Source organism: Nyctereutes procyonoides, unplaced genomic scaffold (assembly GCF_905146905.1).
Source record: "Nyctereutes procyonoides isolate TBG_1078 unplaced genomic scaffold, NYPRO_anot_genome, whole genome shotgun sequence".
Lineage (NCBI taxonomy): Eukaryota > Metazoa > Chordata > Mammalia > Carnivora > Canidae > Nyctereutes > Nyctereutes procyonoides.
Window position 1 is genome coordinate 41748754 of NW_026575049.1, and position 14590 is coordinate 41763343.

Below are 14590 nucleotides of genomic sequence, written 5' to 3' on the forward strand. Positions count from 1 at the left end.
ATCTTCACCCTAGAAATTCTTTGCTTTTGACTCTCTCATTCACTTATTTACCTACGCTGCTTTTTCTAAATTTCCCCCTAACATCCCCTTCCAACTGGTGGAGAAAAGAGGGTCCACCAGGAATGAGTTCCCTCTACATACTCTCCCCTCCTTTCCCCTCACTCCATCACTTCTACATCATATACTCTCCTACATTGAGGCCATGTAGTCACTAAATTTCTGAAATAGCCTTAATGATCCGCATGCCACCATTTGTAAACCTTTCCAATGTATTCATAGCAGTGACGACCTGAGGACCTTAGCCTACAAGATCTACTTCCTAACATCACCATACTCCACTCTGACATGGAACCCAAACTCTAACCAATGCCCCCAAACACCATTCTCTCTCACCTGATACCTTTGCAACTGTTGTTTTTTTTTTTTTTCTAATTGCCACCCTTCCCTCTGCTCCCCACTGGCTTCATTACTATCCAGTCTTTAAGTGCACAACAGTCACCTCCTCCAGAAAGCATTTCCTGGCACAGATCCAGGCAGATAATAGGCTCTAAATACTTTCATTTGACAGAATAAAACACTGCAGCCCAAATAGCAACTCAACATCTGACAACTAGATCGTAACAAAAACAGAGCCCTAACTGATGTCACTGAATCTGGATAGGTTGGACAATTTCAGAATCTCTCCTCTTTATATTGCTTGGCTCCTAGCCTCTTGTCTTCTCAAGCTGAGCAGTTATTTTATTTTTTTTAAGATTAATTTATTTATTTGAGGTAGGGTGAGAAGGAGGGAGGAAGAAGAGGGAGAAAATCTCAAGCAGAGTCCTCCCTGAGTATAGAGCCTAAGATGGCCTGATCTTATGACCCTGAGATCGTGACCTGATGCTCAATCAACTGAGCTACCCAGGGCCCCTGAGCAGTTATTTTAAAAATAAAAATGCCGGGCAGCACTGGTGGCAGCGGTTTGGAGCCGCCTGCCGCCCAGGGCATGATCCTGGAGACCCTGGATTGAGTCCCACGTCGGGCTCTCTGTATGATGCCTGCTTCTCCCTCTGCCTGTGTCTCTGCCTCTCTCTCTCTGTGTGTCTATGAATAAATAAATAAAATCTTTTTTAAAAAAAAGATTTAAAAATAAAAATGCCTGAACTTCATCCGTGGATAATCTGATTCAGTGAGTAGAAGATTAGTCCAAGCAAGTGCTTTTAAAAAAGGCAAAAAAAAAAAAAAAAAAAAAAAAAAAAAAATCCATTCCTCTTAACACTGAGGTAGTAACAAAGTTGGTTCTAAAAATCTACCTCTCAGGGCACCTGGGTGGCTCACTGGTTGAGCATCTGCCTTTGGCACAGGTCATGATCCCGTGATCCCAGGATTGAGTTTCTCATCAAGCTCCCTGCAGAAACCTGATGAAGTTTGCTTCTTCTGCTGCCTATGTCTCTGCCTCTCTCTGTGTGTCTCTCATGAATAAATAAATGAAATCCTTTTTAAAAAATTTACTTCTCTACAAATGTCAAATGCTTTCAGATCTATGACCACAACAGGTCCAGGCCAGGAGGAAAAAATTCCAGAAGAGTCCTACTATCAAGAGGGTCCATTGCCAGGAGGTAAGGATGGCAAGGCTGCAAGGTGGGAGACAGGATGCTTGAGGAAGAGTCTATAGAAGCCACAGAGAAGAACTAAGACTCACCATAATCAGAGAAAGCCAAAGCAGGACTTGGAAAAAGGGTAATGTCACAGTCAGAGCCAATTGAGGCTGAGGGGACTGTGGCCTGGCAGTCAATACCCTCTGAACAAAACAAGAATACTTTGAGGAAAAATTCTTTTTTCAAGTAGACTCCATGCCCAACATGTGGCTTGAGCTCACAACCCTGAGATCAAGAGTCATATTCCACCAACTGAGCCAACCAGACGCCACATTGAACAGGATTATTGTTAATAATTAAATTGTGGTCAGAGCCAAGGCTAATAGGAGGGTAATGAGAGAGAGTATGCAGAGTGTTTACGATATATCTTGACACACATTAAAGGAATACCTGTGTAATTTTTCCACTGGCCCAATAGTTGATACACAAGGAAGTGTTGGGGGAAAAAGGTTATATTGACTCCTACAAATATAATTGTAAAGTGAATTTTTGCTCAAGTAAAAAGTGAAAAATATTGGAGGTAGAAAGAACTCAGAAGCCATCCACCTATTCACTAGAAACTTACTGAACTAAAGCTAATACCTAAGGGCCAGGTATTATTAGCCTTGCAAGTGGAGAAGGCACAGGTGGTAACTACAAAGTCTATGAAGATGAACTTTTCATTAATGGAACAGTAGGTATTTAGAACTAACTCTCCCCAGTGATTCTGAAGGTGATGGCAGACAGACTGATAAGACAAGGCTTTTGACAGATCTATGTGTGTCAGGGACAAAAGCTAGAGCCAGGGCTCCACAATGAGGAACATCCTCACCAAACTCTCAAGTGGTCAACTGGGATGTGAAAGGGCCACGTGGTTTGGTCAAACCACTAAAAGAATGGCCCTAAAAAAATGATCAAACCAATTCTAACTTCAAATGATGATTTTCACAAATTTACTACTGAGACAAGCAAGCCAGACACAAAATGCTACAAACAACAGGATTCAATTTCAATAAAATTCATAAGCTAGCAAAATTAATCTGTGCTATAGTAAGTCAGGGGGGTTGGGAGGCATTGTTTTTGGAAGATGGCAGAAGCGAGCCTTCTGGTGGTATTTTACTTCTTGACCTTGATCTTTGGAAGGCGTAGCCATAAGGTATGTTCACCTTCTGATTAACTGTCAAGCTGGGCCTTTTTTGTTTTATGCATTTTCTATGTATATGCTATACTGCAATGAAAATGTTCATGCATTCCAAATATTGGTGCCCAGGATACACAAATATATAAAATCTCCTGTGAGTCGGTGATGAAATGGTAAGAAAAGTGAAAAAAAAAAAATAAGTAGGGCAGAAAATAAGAGTCAGAAGTTCAGAGGATGATTCAAAAATGGTCAGTAAACATAAAAAAGTTGATCAATCTCACTAATAATTAATGGAATTAATTAAGAAATTCAGAAAAATTAAGAAATTTTTTAAGGAAAAGCAATTTAAAACAACAATAAGGTAACAATTGTACCCATCAAACTGATTTTTAAAAATACAAATCTTATAATGCAAAGTTCTACATAAGGTGTTAGGGAGCCCAGAATATTGCAGGAAGAGTATAAGCTGATATAAAATATTGTCGAGTAACTTGGTAGCATCAATAAAATTGAATACTTCATTCATATACATACCCTACAGTCTAACAGTCAGAAGGCTAAGCAATATGTACCCTAAAAAACTCTTACATTGGCAGATGTGCATTAAAAGACAGGAATAAAGGGTGCCTGGGTGGCTCAGTTGACTAAGGGACCAACTCTTGATTTCAGCTCAGGTCATGATCTCAGGATCCTGGGATTGAGCCCACCATCGGGCTCCCTGCTCAGCATGGAGTCTGTTTGAGGATTCCTTCTCTCCCCCTCTGCCACCCCTCCCTGCGCTCTCTCTCTCTCTGTCTCTCTCTCTCTCTCTCTCAAATAAATAAATAAATAAATCTTAAAAAATTTTAAAAGACAGGGATAAGGATACTCATTGCCATGGTTCTGTGAGACAGGAAAGTGGAAACAAAGTAAATGAACATGAAGCATACAATAGGATGCATAAGGCCAAAATTTGATTCTTTGAAAATAAATAATAGAACTGACAACTCTCTTATGAGACTAATCAAGTGAAGAGAAAGAAATATATTGTAATAGGGATTAAAAGAAGAATCTTACCTGCAGAAACAGACATGAAAAGAGCAATGATAATAAAAGTTGTGTGCCGGAGTATCTGAAATCTTTAATGAAATGAACGATTTCCTACCAAAAAAGGGAATGTTACCAAAACTCCTTCTGGAAGAAATAAATTGGCATAAGCCTATCTCCATTAACGAAATTGAATCGGTAGATAAAAAGCTTTCCACAGAGGAACCTCACCACCCGGATGGTTGTATGGGCAAGTGCTAACAAGCAGAGTGACAGGAAAATGAATCCAATCTGTAATAACCAGCCTGTGAGCCTCCGTGCCTAGGATTATGTCTTAGACACTATCATCTGCCAGTAGAGCCAAGAAAAGAGAATGTTTGAAGGTGAAAATCCAAGGTGCAGAAGGTAGGTTTAGGGTTCTCTGTGTAAAACTGGAAGGACAAAGATACAGTTTCACTGCTTGTACAACATTATACAAAAATAATGCAGAGAATGCAAGCACCTATTAACAGTGGCCATGTGTTAGGAGAGGTGTGATGGGTTCAGGGCAAATAGAGCTCAGAAGCGGGAAGGACACTTGCCAGGGGTGACTTTTTATACTTTCTGATTATTAAATCATGGGCATGTAGCACCCATTCAAACAAACTAATTAATCTATTCAGAAAAAAAAAAAATAACTGAGGATGGTCTGAAAACTGTAATTGTGGAGAGGTACTGAATACAAGTAACAAAATATTATAAAACTGTAATAACCACAAATTCTAAAATCAATAATTAGCAGGGTAAAATTATCACAATCACCTAACAAATATGTCTCAGATACACAAATCTCTTTACCAGTTCTGCCTTAAGAGATACGACTTAAAACTAAAAAGCAAGTGAGTTTTAAGGAAGAAGAAAAATACCAAGAGGAAAGTTATTTTGTTTGTTTACCTTATACCACGTTATTGAATCCAAAACACAACTCTGTGGGAAGTTCAGATGACACGTAAGACTATCGTCCCTTCCGGCATGTAGTATTTGTTTGTATTCGTCTGATAAAATCAGTTGACCATTTCCAGAAATATCACACCAGTATTTTCGTAACACAGTTAGGTTTACATGTATTCTGTGACAGGTGTTTGTACTGCTGTAAGAAAATGGCAAATTGAAACCTCATGAACTCAACCACAAAATCAAATGAAGCCGTTCATTCTCAAACACGGCCACATCATCATCAAGATATGGTGAGAATGTTCTACCTCAAGCAAGGCAGGATGCCATCTCACACATCATTAATTACAAAAGGAATAAAAACAATATTTCTGTCACGGAAATGCTGGACCACACCTTAGCCAAGTGGTCAGGCTAAACACCACCAGTGAGGAGCAAATGGACACCGTGAGCCTTGGAGTGTGTTGTCTGAAGAGGACACAAACGTGGTTTTCCAGCTGAGAAGGTTCAATCTCAACCTACTCATGAAGAGGTATCCGGCAAACCCAAATCAAGGGATAGAATATAAGACAATTGCCCATATCCCTTAAAAATGTCAATGTCATGAAGAATGGACTAAGGAACCGTTCCAGATGGAAAGAGAATGGAAGTACCTGATAGCCAAATGTAATCTATGAGGCCAGATTGCCCCCCCCCACCAGAAAGGAAAGAAAAAAACATTGATAAAGAAAAATCAAGACAATTGACAAAATTAGCATATGAGTGGAGAATTGACAAAAAATATTGTATGACAGTTAAATTTCCCAGATATGATAACTCTACTGCAATTCTGTAAGAGAACATTCTTGTTGATAGCAAGTACCCATCAAACTACTCCAGGCTAAAGGAGCATGATGCATGCAACTTACATGTTTTGGAAAAAATGGTTTAAAAAATATTGCATGTAAATCTACATATACAGTTGAGCCTTGAACAATGTAAGCATTAGGAGCTCTGGATCCCTTACACCAGTGAAAATCTGCATAGAACTTTTGATTCCCCCCAAACCAAACTACTAATAGTTCTCTGTTGGCCAGAAGCCTTACTGATTACATAAACAATGGATGAACACATATTCTCAACTTTATGTGCATTATATACTATATTCTTATGATAAAGTAAGCTGGAGGGGAAAAAATGTTAAGAAAACCATGAAGAAGAGAAAATACATTTATAGTAATGTACTGTATGTAAGTGGACCTGTGCGGTTCAAATCCACGTTGCTCAGGGGTCAGTCACATATGGAGAGAGAGAAAGAATTTTAAGGTAAATGTGGCAAAATGTTAAACAGTGAGGGAATCTAGATAAAGAGTGGATGGGACTTCTTTATTCTTGCAAATTTTGTGTGAATTTGAAATTAATTCAAAGTAAAAATATGCAGTTTACTAAGTATGCATCGATCTGTATGTCAAAGATTTGTGAGAATCCGTGTTTCTTCCATGACAGACAGCATCTATGTCTACTTTCGATGAAAGGCTTTCTTTCCTGGTTTCACAGCTCCCAGATTTAAGTATTTTAAACGCAGCCTAGACATCCAGATGAATTTGCGTGCCAGACCATCTCAAGCTCTCATAATCTAGAGTCAAACAGGACAGCAGACCTCCACAAGACATCAGCATCCTGATCCACATGGTGAGTGGAATTGTGCAGAGGAGCCAGGAAACAGGGGTTCGCAACCATGCCCCCTTGTGAACCATGGAGAGTCAGAGGCAAACCCCATGGAGACAAAACAAGGGGAGAGAGCAAGATCCCCTTTCTGGAGTACCAATTTCATACATCATCTCAGCTAACTGTCCCTTCAACCCTATCAGGCTGGCAATACTTCCATTTTACAGATAGGAAAACCAAGGTTCAGAGTTATCAAGTAATTTGCCAAGGATTAGCACATCAGTGAGGGAGGGTAACAAAACTGAGGCCCTCAGCCAGAATTTGTCCACAGATGTGTTTTATTTAAGTCACACACACAAAGCTTACTGAAAAGTTACACACACACACACACACACACACACACAATTTCCAGGTTCCCCTGAAAAATTAGAAAACGGGCTTGAGCTGAACAGACTACTGGTGGGGCATGTGCTTTCTGGCTGTTAAATTCCTATCACAGAACCCTTACAAAAAAAGGTGCTCAAAGGAGGTTTATTCCTATCTAGTTGCACGACTCACACACACTTCTGGCATTCCAAGAAGGAAGGCAGCAATAACACTGGCAGAAACAGGTTTGCAAGCCAGTCTGGCTTGTGGCCTCATTTTAATGGGAAAAGATGCTTCTTCTGTTCCAACAACTGATTTACAAATCTGTTCTAAAACATGTTCACTAGAAATCGTCTGGTAACAATTATAAAACTCTATTTCATTCTTCTCTTTGAATTGTCTATGTTTATTAAGAATTCTCCTAAAAGAATTCTCTATGTATATAATCAAAACATTATACATTTATATGAATATGTATACATTATACATATTCATATACATATATGAAACAGAGAGAGTTTTTTTTTAAATAAGAAACTTACTTTATGACACATTGGTAGATCCCAGAGTCCTCCTGTGTCAGGGGGAGAAACAAAATCCAGTTTTGCTCCTGGTGAATTCTAGACTGTGTGTTTTTGGATATTGGGATTCTGCTAGGATGCTTGTACCACGTCACATGTACCTTCCCAGACGTCAGCGGAGGGTACGTACAATTAAAAGCAAAAGGCTGGCCTGCGGAAGGTGCCTCGTTTTGCAAACTAACATTCTTGCACGCGTCTAGAGGAAGAAAGAGGGAAAATCAGGAACGAGAACTCTAGTGTTACTGATGATTAGTCTTAACAAATGCCTCCTTAATTTTCTAGCCAATCTGAAATTTTATTGGGGAGTTTTCTCAGTGTGGGAATTGCCTGAAATAGTCTGCTGATGTGAAAGCATAATTGGAAGTCCTTCAAATGTGTTCGTAAAACACGCTGACTCATCCTCCCCACTTGGAATGATTTCTCTCCTGCCCGTCCTCCCTAGGAGCCCAAACCCCTTCATCCTTCCCTGTCAGAGTAAACGCTCCTGTTCCGAACCCTCGTCCTGTTTCTTTCTGCTCTGCTCTCACTGTCTTTTTTTTTTTTTTAAGGTTTTATTTATGTATTCGTGAGAGACACACAGAGGGAGAGAGGGGCAGAGACCCAGGCAGAGGGAGAGTGGCCTCCACGCAGGGAGCCCGACGTGGGACTCGATCCCGGGACCCCAGGACCACGCCCTGAGCGGAAGGCGGCCCTAAACCGCTGAGCCACCCGAGCTGCCCTATTTCACCCTGTCTTGACTATAAGGTGTTAAGTCCCCCGTCCCGAAGAGGAGCGTCAGACAATCCGCACGTTTTGAACCTCGTTTCTCCCGGATTGCCTAGCATCGCACTGCCCTGCGCATCTTCTCGGAAGAAACCTGTTGCGCGATGGTTTCTCGGTTTTTGCCCTGGGGCGTAAAATGACCTCCGGCCACAGATAAAGTAGTGTTCTAGCCGTCCGAGCGTCCAGACCTGCCTCTTCGCACCCCCGCGCGCCCCCGCCAAGTCACCTCGGAACCCCACGGTGACGCCTGAGGCGCGCATCCGACGCCGGGCACCGAACCCGCATCCCGGCGGGCGACCGCGGGCGGCCTCGGGGCCGGGGGCAGCCGAACCTACCTGCTCGGACAAAGGACGGAAGCGCGAGGGACACGCCGCAGAGCAGCAGGGCCAGCATCCCCCGTCGGGCTACAAGGGAGAGAGAAGGAGCGACAGGAGGCGGCGCGGCGGGGCGGGCGACCAGGCCTCTCCCGGGGGCGAACCCACCGGAGCCTCCCCTCTGGGTGGGGAGCCCTCCGGCCTGGGCCGCACACTCCCCGACGCGTCCCCGGGCGGGAGCCCCAGAATCCCGCCTGGAGAGGGATCAGCGGGGGGGGGGGGTGGCAGAGCGGCCCGGGAGGGCGGGAGGGCGGCCGGGCCCGGGGTGCGCCCCGACCCCGCCGCGCCGCAGCGCACCCGGTGGCAGGCGCGCCCCTCGCCCCGGGGTCCGCCGCCGCCGCCGCTCACCTGCAAGAAGCCAGCTTCAGCCTACCTGGCGGGGGCCGGCGGGAGAAGAGGGGAGCGGGAGCGCCGCGGGCCCAGCAGGTGGGCCGAGCTGCGCACCCTCGCCCGGAGAGGGAATCCGCCCCCCCCCCACCTCCCCAAGGTCTCCCCGGCCTCCGGGTCGCGCACATGTTTGCCCGCCGCCTCTTTCCCTCCACGCCCCCCGGAGGGTGGGCGCCCCGCCCGCTCGGCTCAGCCCACGCTCCCAGCAGGTGCCTACCTGCCCGGCGGGCCGGAGCGCGCAGGATCCCGAGCAGAGGCAGAAGCCGGCGCACAGGCCTGAACCCAGGCGTGCAGGCTGCTTCCTTGCCGCCGTGGGCAGGGCGAGCGTGGGAAGGAACGGTGGCATCACACGAAGAAGTGGCTTTAGAGGCGTGTTACCTGGGTTTCTGGCGGCTCAACAGGTCTTCCGTGGGCAGTCATGTCCGCACGCATCTATTCCGAAGAGCCCCCGTAGATGAATTCTTTCCTTTTCAAACCCCATTTGAGCAGTTATTGCGTGCCCTGCGCGCCCTGTACAGAATGCCCCGAAGTGGAAGCCGTCCCCAATGACTTCCAAGGAGCAGCGTGCATCTGCCTGAGTCGTGCTGTTGTTCACTCCTGTAAAGCAGACGTCCCAGTGTGATCCTGAAATACCTGGAGCCCAAAGTCTGGTCCTGTCTGAAATTTCCAAATACGAGGATATCAACCAGGACTGTTGCCCTGGCCATCAGGAAACACCCCCAGAGAGATCCCAGGGCGATACTGGGACTTAGAAAAAATGTATAACATGTGATCTCCATTCAGCACATTCCCAGTCAAGCTGTATCTGGTGGTGGTGGTGGTGGTGGTGGTTTTAGAGACGGTGAGACAGAAGCAACCGCAGAAATAGGCCGGGAGTTCAGCGACTGCATTACTAGCAGAGCCCTCTGTGACAGGCTCGAGGCCAGTGGTTGGTTTGCACATTTCTCGGCTCTTAAACATTACTGGGGATTCCAAAGTGCTTGTTTATGTGGCTTGTATCTATCAATATTTACTATATTAGAAATTAAAACGGAGAGCATTTAGAACGTTTATTTTCTTACTTATTTTAAATAACAACAATAAGCTTAACATAAATGTTGCTGTAAGTAGTGTACGTTTTATGCAAAACAACTGACCTTTCCAAAACAAACAGAACTATCGAGAAAAGTGATATTTTTCTACATGCTACCACATACCCCTACTTAGTGTTTGCAAATCTCTTTGATGTGTAACGTAATAGAAGACAGATTCTCATACCTCCTTTTGTATCAAAGCTCTTACCGAAATAACATGTCAGGAAAAGTCCACTCTACTCAGGTGAGTGAATGAGAATTAAAAAGACAAGTAAGGTCTGAATATTACTGTGAAAATTGTTTTGATTTCACAGATCTTGAGGATCCTTGGGGCTCTCACACTTTGAGGACCCCTTTGTTAAGCTATAAATGGAGATCTTTATTATTTTCCCCTAATATCTGCATTCAGTGAGGTTCCTCTGTACAGACACATTTTGCAAGGTCCATGCCCCCACCCAAAACAAAACAAAGGTCTGACTATAAAAACTGACAAGTGACACATATGGAACTATTGTTATAAGCAGTGTTAGAAGTTTATTTTCAAATTTTTCTTAATTTTCATTGTTTCAGTTTCTACCTTATGAACAAATTTGTGTCATATCTTATTTTTTTAATAGTTTGAGTATAGGCATGAGTGCCAAGTCCAATCAGTATAGTTGCCCCAAAGCTTATGAAGTTTCAATGGGCTGCCCAGGCCCCTGCAGTGCCTCTTTTTTTTTTTTTTTTTTTTTTAAGATTTTATTTATTTGAGAGAGAGAGCAGAAGCAAGGGGAGCGGCAGAGGGAGAGGAAGAAGCCAGCTCCCCACTGAGCAGGAGCCCCCATGCAGGGCTCCTGGATCTCAGGGGCCCCCATGCAGGGCTTCTGGATCCCAGAACATGACCTGAGCTGAAGGCAGAAGTTAAACCAACTGAGCCACCCGGTGGTGGGGCCCCTGGAAGCATCTTTCATGGGACATTTCTGGTATTTCCTTTTGCTGCTGAGGCTCTGGATGGAAACTTACACTTTCGGGGACGGTTTCTAGGCCAACTGTGTTTCCTGATATAGGGAGAATGAACCTCTTGGCTTTGAAGGCAGAACTGATGCGGGCAGGATTACAAACTTTACAATTAAAAACAATGGAAAACCAAAACACATATCTAGGATCTCAATTACCTTAAAAGCTTGGAGAAACTCCAGAACATTGTTCGCTAATGAGAAAGGGGGAGGAAGAAATGCAAACTATTTATTTATGGAGCTTTTAGGCTTGCTTTGTTACAGCCATGAGAAAATTACTGTTTTATGCAGGAACTTCCTGAATTCAATCACTTGATTATTCTTCTCTGGTTTTCACATTTAAAACGTTCCTTTTAAATGTGCATCATGCAACAGTTAACAGCTAAGTAATTCAAAACAAGTCATAAGTCGTGCAAGCAAGACCCAGCCTCAGAAATCACAGTGACCTAGTTTCCTGTATATGTGTCTCTCCCACCCCCCAAACTCATTATCCTATTTAGCGCTTACCATTCTGATGTGTGTGTGTGTGTGTGTGTGTGTGTACCCCTCAAGCAATATAAAGTATGACTTGCAAATGTTTTGAGAAGTGTGGCTCTAGTTCATGCAAAGCCACTACTGTATGATACTCCATTGTATGAATGTACTGCAACTTATGTTTCAAACCATACCTTTGGGTACGGTTTCAAATTTATATTTGGTCTTAAAAATAGTGTTGTGTCAGGCTCCTGGTGGCTCAGTCAGTTAGGCATCAGACTAGGGATTTTGGGATTTTGGCTCAGGTCATGATCTCAGGGCTGTGAGATGAAGCCCAGAGACAGGCTTTACACAGGGCAGGCAGTCTGCTTAAGAGTTTTTATCTCTCTCCCTCTCCTTTTGCCTCCCCCCCTCTAAAAAAAATAGTGCCGTGGTAAAGATTTTTGTAATGTTCTCATGTGTCGACTCTTGAGAAGTTATCTAGTGAGTAAAATTGCAGCATCATTGGGTAGATGCATCTTTGGCTATATTAGAAAAATCCTTCATTTTATCCACATTAGCATTCTTTTTTTTTTTAAAGATTTTTTTTTATTTTTATTTACTTATGATAGTCACACACAGAGAGAGAGGCAGAGACACAGGCAGAGGGAGAAGCAGGCTCCATGCACCGGGAGCCTGACGTGGGATTTGATCCCAGGTCTCCAGGATTGCGCCCTGGGCCAAAGGCAGGCGCTAAACCGCTGCACCACCCAGGGATCCCCACATTAGCATTCTTTAGAAGATAAAGTTCTCGTTCTTTCAATGTTCTTGTCAATAGTTGATAATGTCAGGCTGACTTTTCCATGTTGCCAGTTTTGCCAGTCCAATGGTGTAGAAGCTCTCTTGTGATTTTATTTTACATTTCTCTAATCATTAGTAAGATGGGACATCTTTGCCTATGTTCATTGGCCATTTGTGTGTATTTCTAAAAACTTCTTTTTGTGTGTGTTGCCCTTTTACCCCCCTAGTTGTTGGTCTTCCTCTTGTGGATTTCAGAGAACTCAGTAAATCCCACCCCTGGTGTCTCCTGCAGTTGCCTTCAAAAGGAGGCACAGATGTATCTCGCTGCCCTCTCCTTGAACCAAAATTCAAACCCCAGCAGCGCCCCTTATCTGGAAGATAGGGATGATGAGACCCCCCCCTTTGCAGGGGTAACATTTATAAAAACCTCCTTGCAGAGTGCCTGACAGCAACAGATACTTGATGAGCACGGAGTTTATCCTCATCCTCCCAGTGACTCCTCCTCTTTCCAGGCTTTTCCAATTGCAATGGGAACATTCTTGGAAGTTTATGCCATTAAGCACAAGCCATGAGTAATGGACTTTCAATTGTTTTGTTGTTTGGTTTGGTTTGGTTTGTTCTTTTGTTTTGTGGAAGCCGAGAAAAATTAAGGCCATTCCACCTCAAGTTTAGCATTAGCACAAGTACAGCCATTTTAGGGCCCTGGGAATAAGAGCTGAACTTTACAGGAAAAGCTCAGAATGCCCTCAGCAGAGAATCCCATATCAGATCTTAAGAAAGCCCCCCACCCTTTCCCCCATATTGGAATGGAAAAAATTCCTCCACCCCTTCTGAAAATCCCCTAGATCAGCCCATAAAAAACCCAGCTGTAACCCACTTTGGGGTCCAAGCCCCTGCTCTACTGTATGGAGTATACTTGGACCCAAGCTCGAGCTTATTAATAACCCTCATGTACTTGCATCAGTGTCAACTCCTTGGTGGTTTCTCGGATTCGCAATCTTGGGCACAACAGTTTGGTGAAGTGAAAAAATTCCTCCACAGATTCATTGCCTCATCCTGAGAACAGGTGTAGAGCAACAATCTATGGGTGATGGAGGCACTGCTGAGCTCAGATTGGTTGAGTTTCACCTTCTGTCTATTTGCTCCTCAGGCAAGCATGTGATGTGTATTCAGAAGAGTAGCAGAGCAATGGTTTTTATTAAAAGGTCTCCTATATAAATGCATATTTTATATAATGTCCAGTGGCTTTTCTATGGTCTAGTTAAACATCTGATGATTTCCCTCCTACTCAACCTAACATGCACAGAAGGTTTCCCAGTGAGAATGAAGTGGAAATACATTCACATGTAATGGGCAAATCCTCTGGATTAGGCTGGGATGAGGGGTGGAGGTGCTCCCAAGATCTTTATACATTTAAGGTTCTTAGATTCTCACATGTGTCCTCTCTGGGAGACTTAAAATGTGCAGCAGCAATTCTGTGAGAGGCTTTTGTGGCTGGAAAGACATGAACCCCCATAGATGGAAGGAGCAGCAGCCTCTTCCTGAGGTCCTGCACCTGCTGTCTCCCCGTCAGCCCCATGATCAGTCTGTTCACTCACCCACTGAGTATCCACACAGCCCCTGTGCCCCTGCTGCACACCGGGTGACCTCCTGCATGCTCAAAACAGCCATAGAGAAGATAGATCCTCTCAGAGTTTACAGTCCAGTGGCTGGTATGTGGAGTGGAGGGACCAGAGATTGGGAGAAACACCGAGTAAGAGACGGTTTCAGGCTCATGAGAACCATATGAGGGTATGAAATATGGTGAAATGATAGGGTGTTGGGAAAGGCTTCACTAGGGAAGGGACCCCATAGCTGAGGCCTGAGTGATGACAAGCATCAGGCTTCCTGGTTCTCAGGGAGTCTGCTTCTCCCTCTGCCTCTGCCCCTCCCCCTGCTTATTCTTTTTCTCTCTCAAATAAACACTTTTTTAAAAAAGTAATTAGTAATTATTTTTAAGTTGTACAGTTACGAATGACTTTTTTCTTACTTGTACTTTTTAGAAATTTCTGCATTCTCTCAAACCAATATTGTTTCCATAACACAAAAAGATTTTTTTAATTCATTTAAAAAAATGGTTCTCATACCATCAACTCTCAGAGGGATTAACTGTCCCCACTTGCTGACAGCCTCCCTAAACTTTTACTCCCTAAATGCCCTGCATCGTCATGTCTCCCAGCCAACTTACTTTATGCCTCATGTCCTCCCATCCCAAATCTCAGATAGCTCCCCTATACCAACTCTGAATGATAAAGAGTAGGTATTTTACTCAGGGATTTAAGACCTTCTACAGCATGAGTTCATTCCCTGCAGTACTCTCTCTTCACTCTGTTCTCTGTGGCTAGATTTAAGTGTTTTCTGACTTTGAGATTTTTTGTTTAGTATGGCATGAGGCA

General features: G+C 43.8%; 1 protein-coding gene across 5 annotated transcripts in view; it reads right to left on the reverse strand.

Moving 5' to 3' along the window:
* The window catches only part of IL1RL2 (interleukin 1 receptor like 2), a 41267-nt gene extending 31632 nt beyond the window's left edge, over window positions 1-9635 (reverse strand). The window contains exons 1-4 of one of the 5 annotated variants that reach the window (XM_055328691.1): window positions 9051-9635; window positions 8408-8476; window positions 7272-7506; window positions 4717-4912 (exon numbers count right to left, since the gene is read on the reverse strand). In XM_055328691.1, coding sequence (XP_055184666.1) covers window positions 4717-4912; window positions 7272-7506; window positions 8408-8465 — 489 coding nt within the window. In that variant the 5' untranslated portion in view covers window positions 8466-8476; window positions 9051-9635. Of the gene's footprint in view, window positions 1-4716; window positions 4913-7271; window positions 7507-8407; window positions 8477-8794; window positions 9027-9050 lie in introns of those variants that run through there. The other 4 variants (XM_055328689.1, XM_055328688.1, XM_055328687.1 and 1 more) reach the window with 4 other exon arrangements.
* Window positions 9636-14590: the final 4955 nt, after the last annotated feature.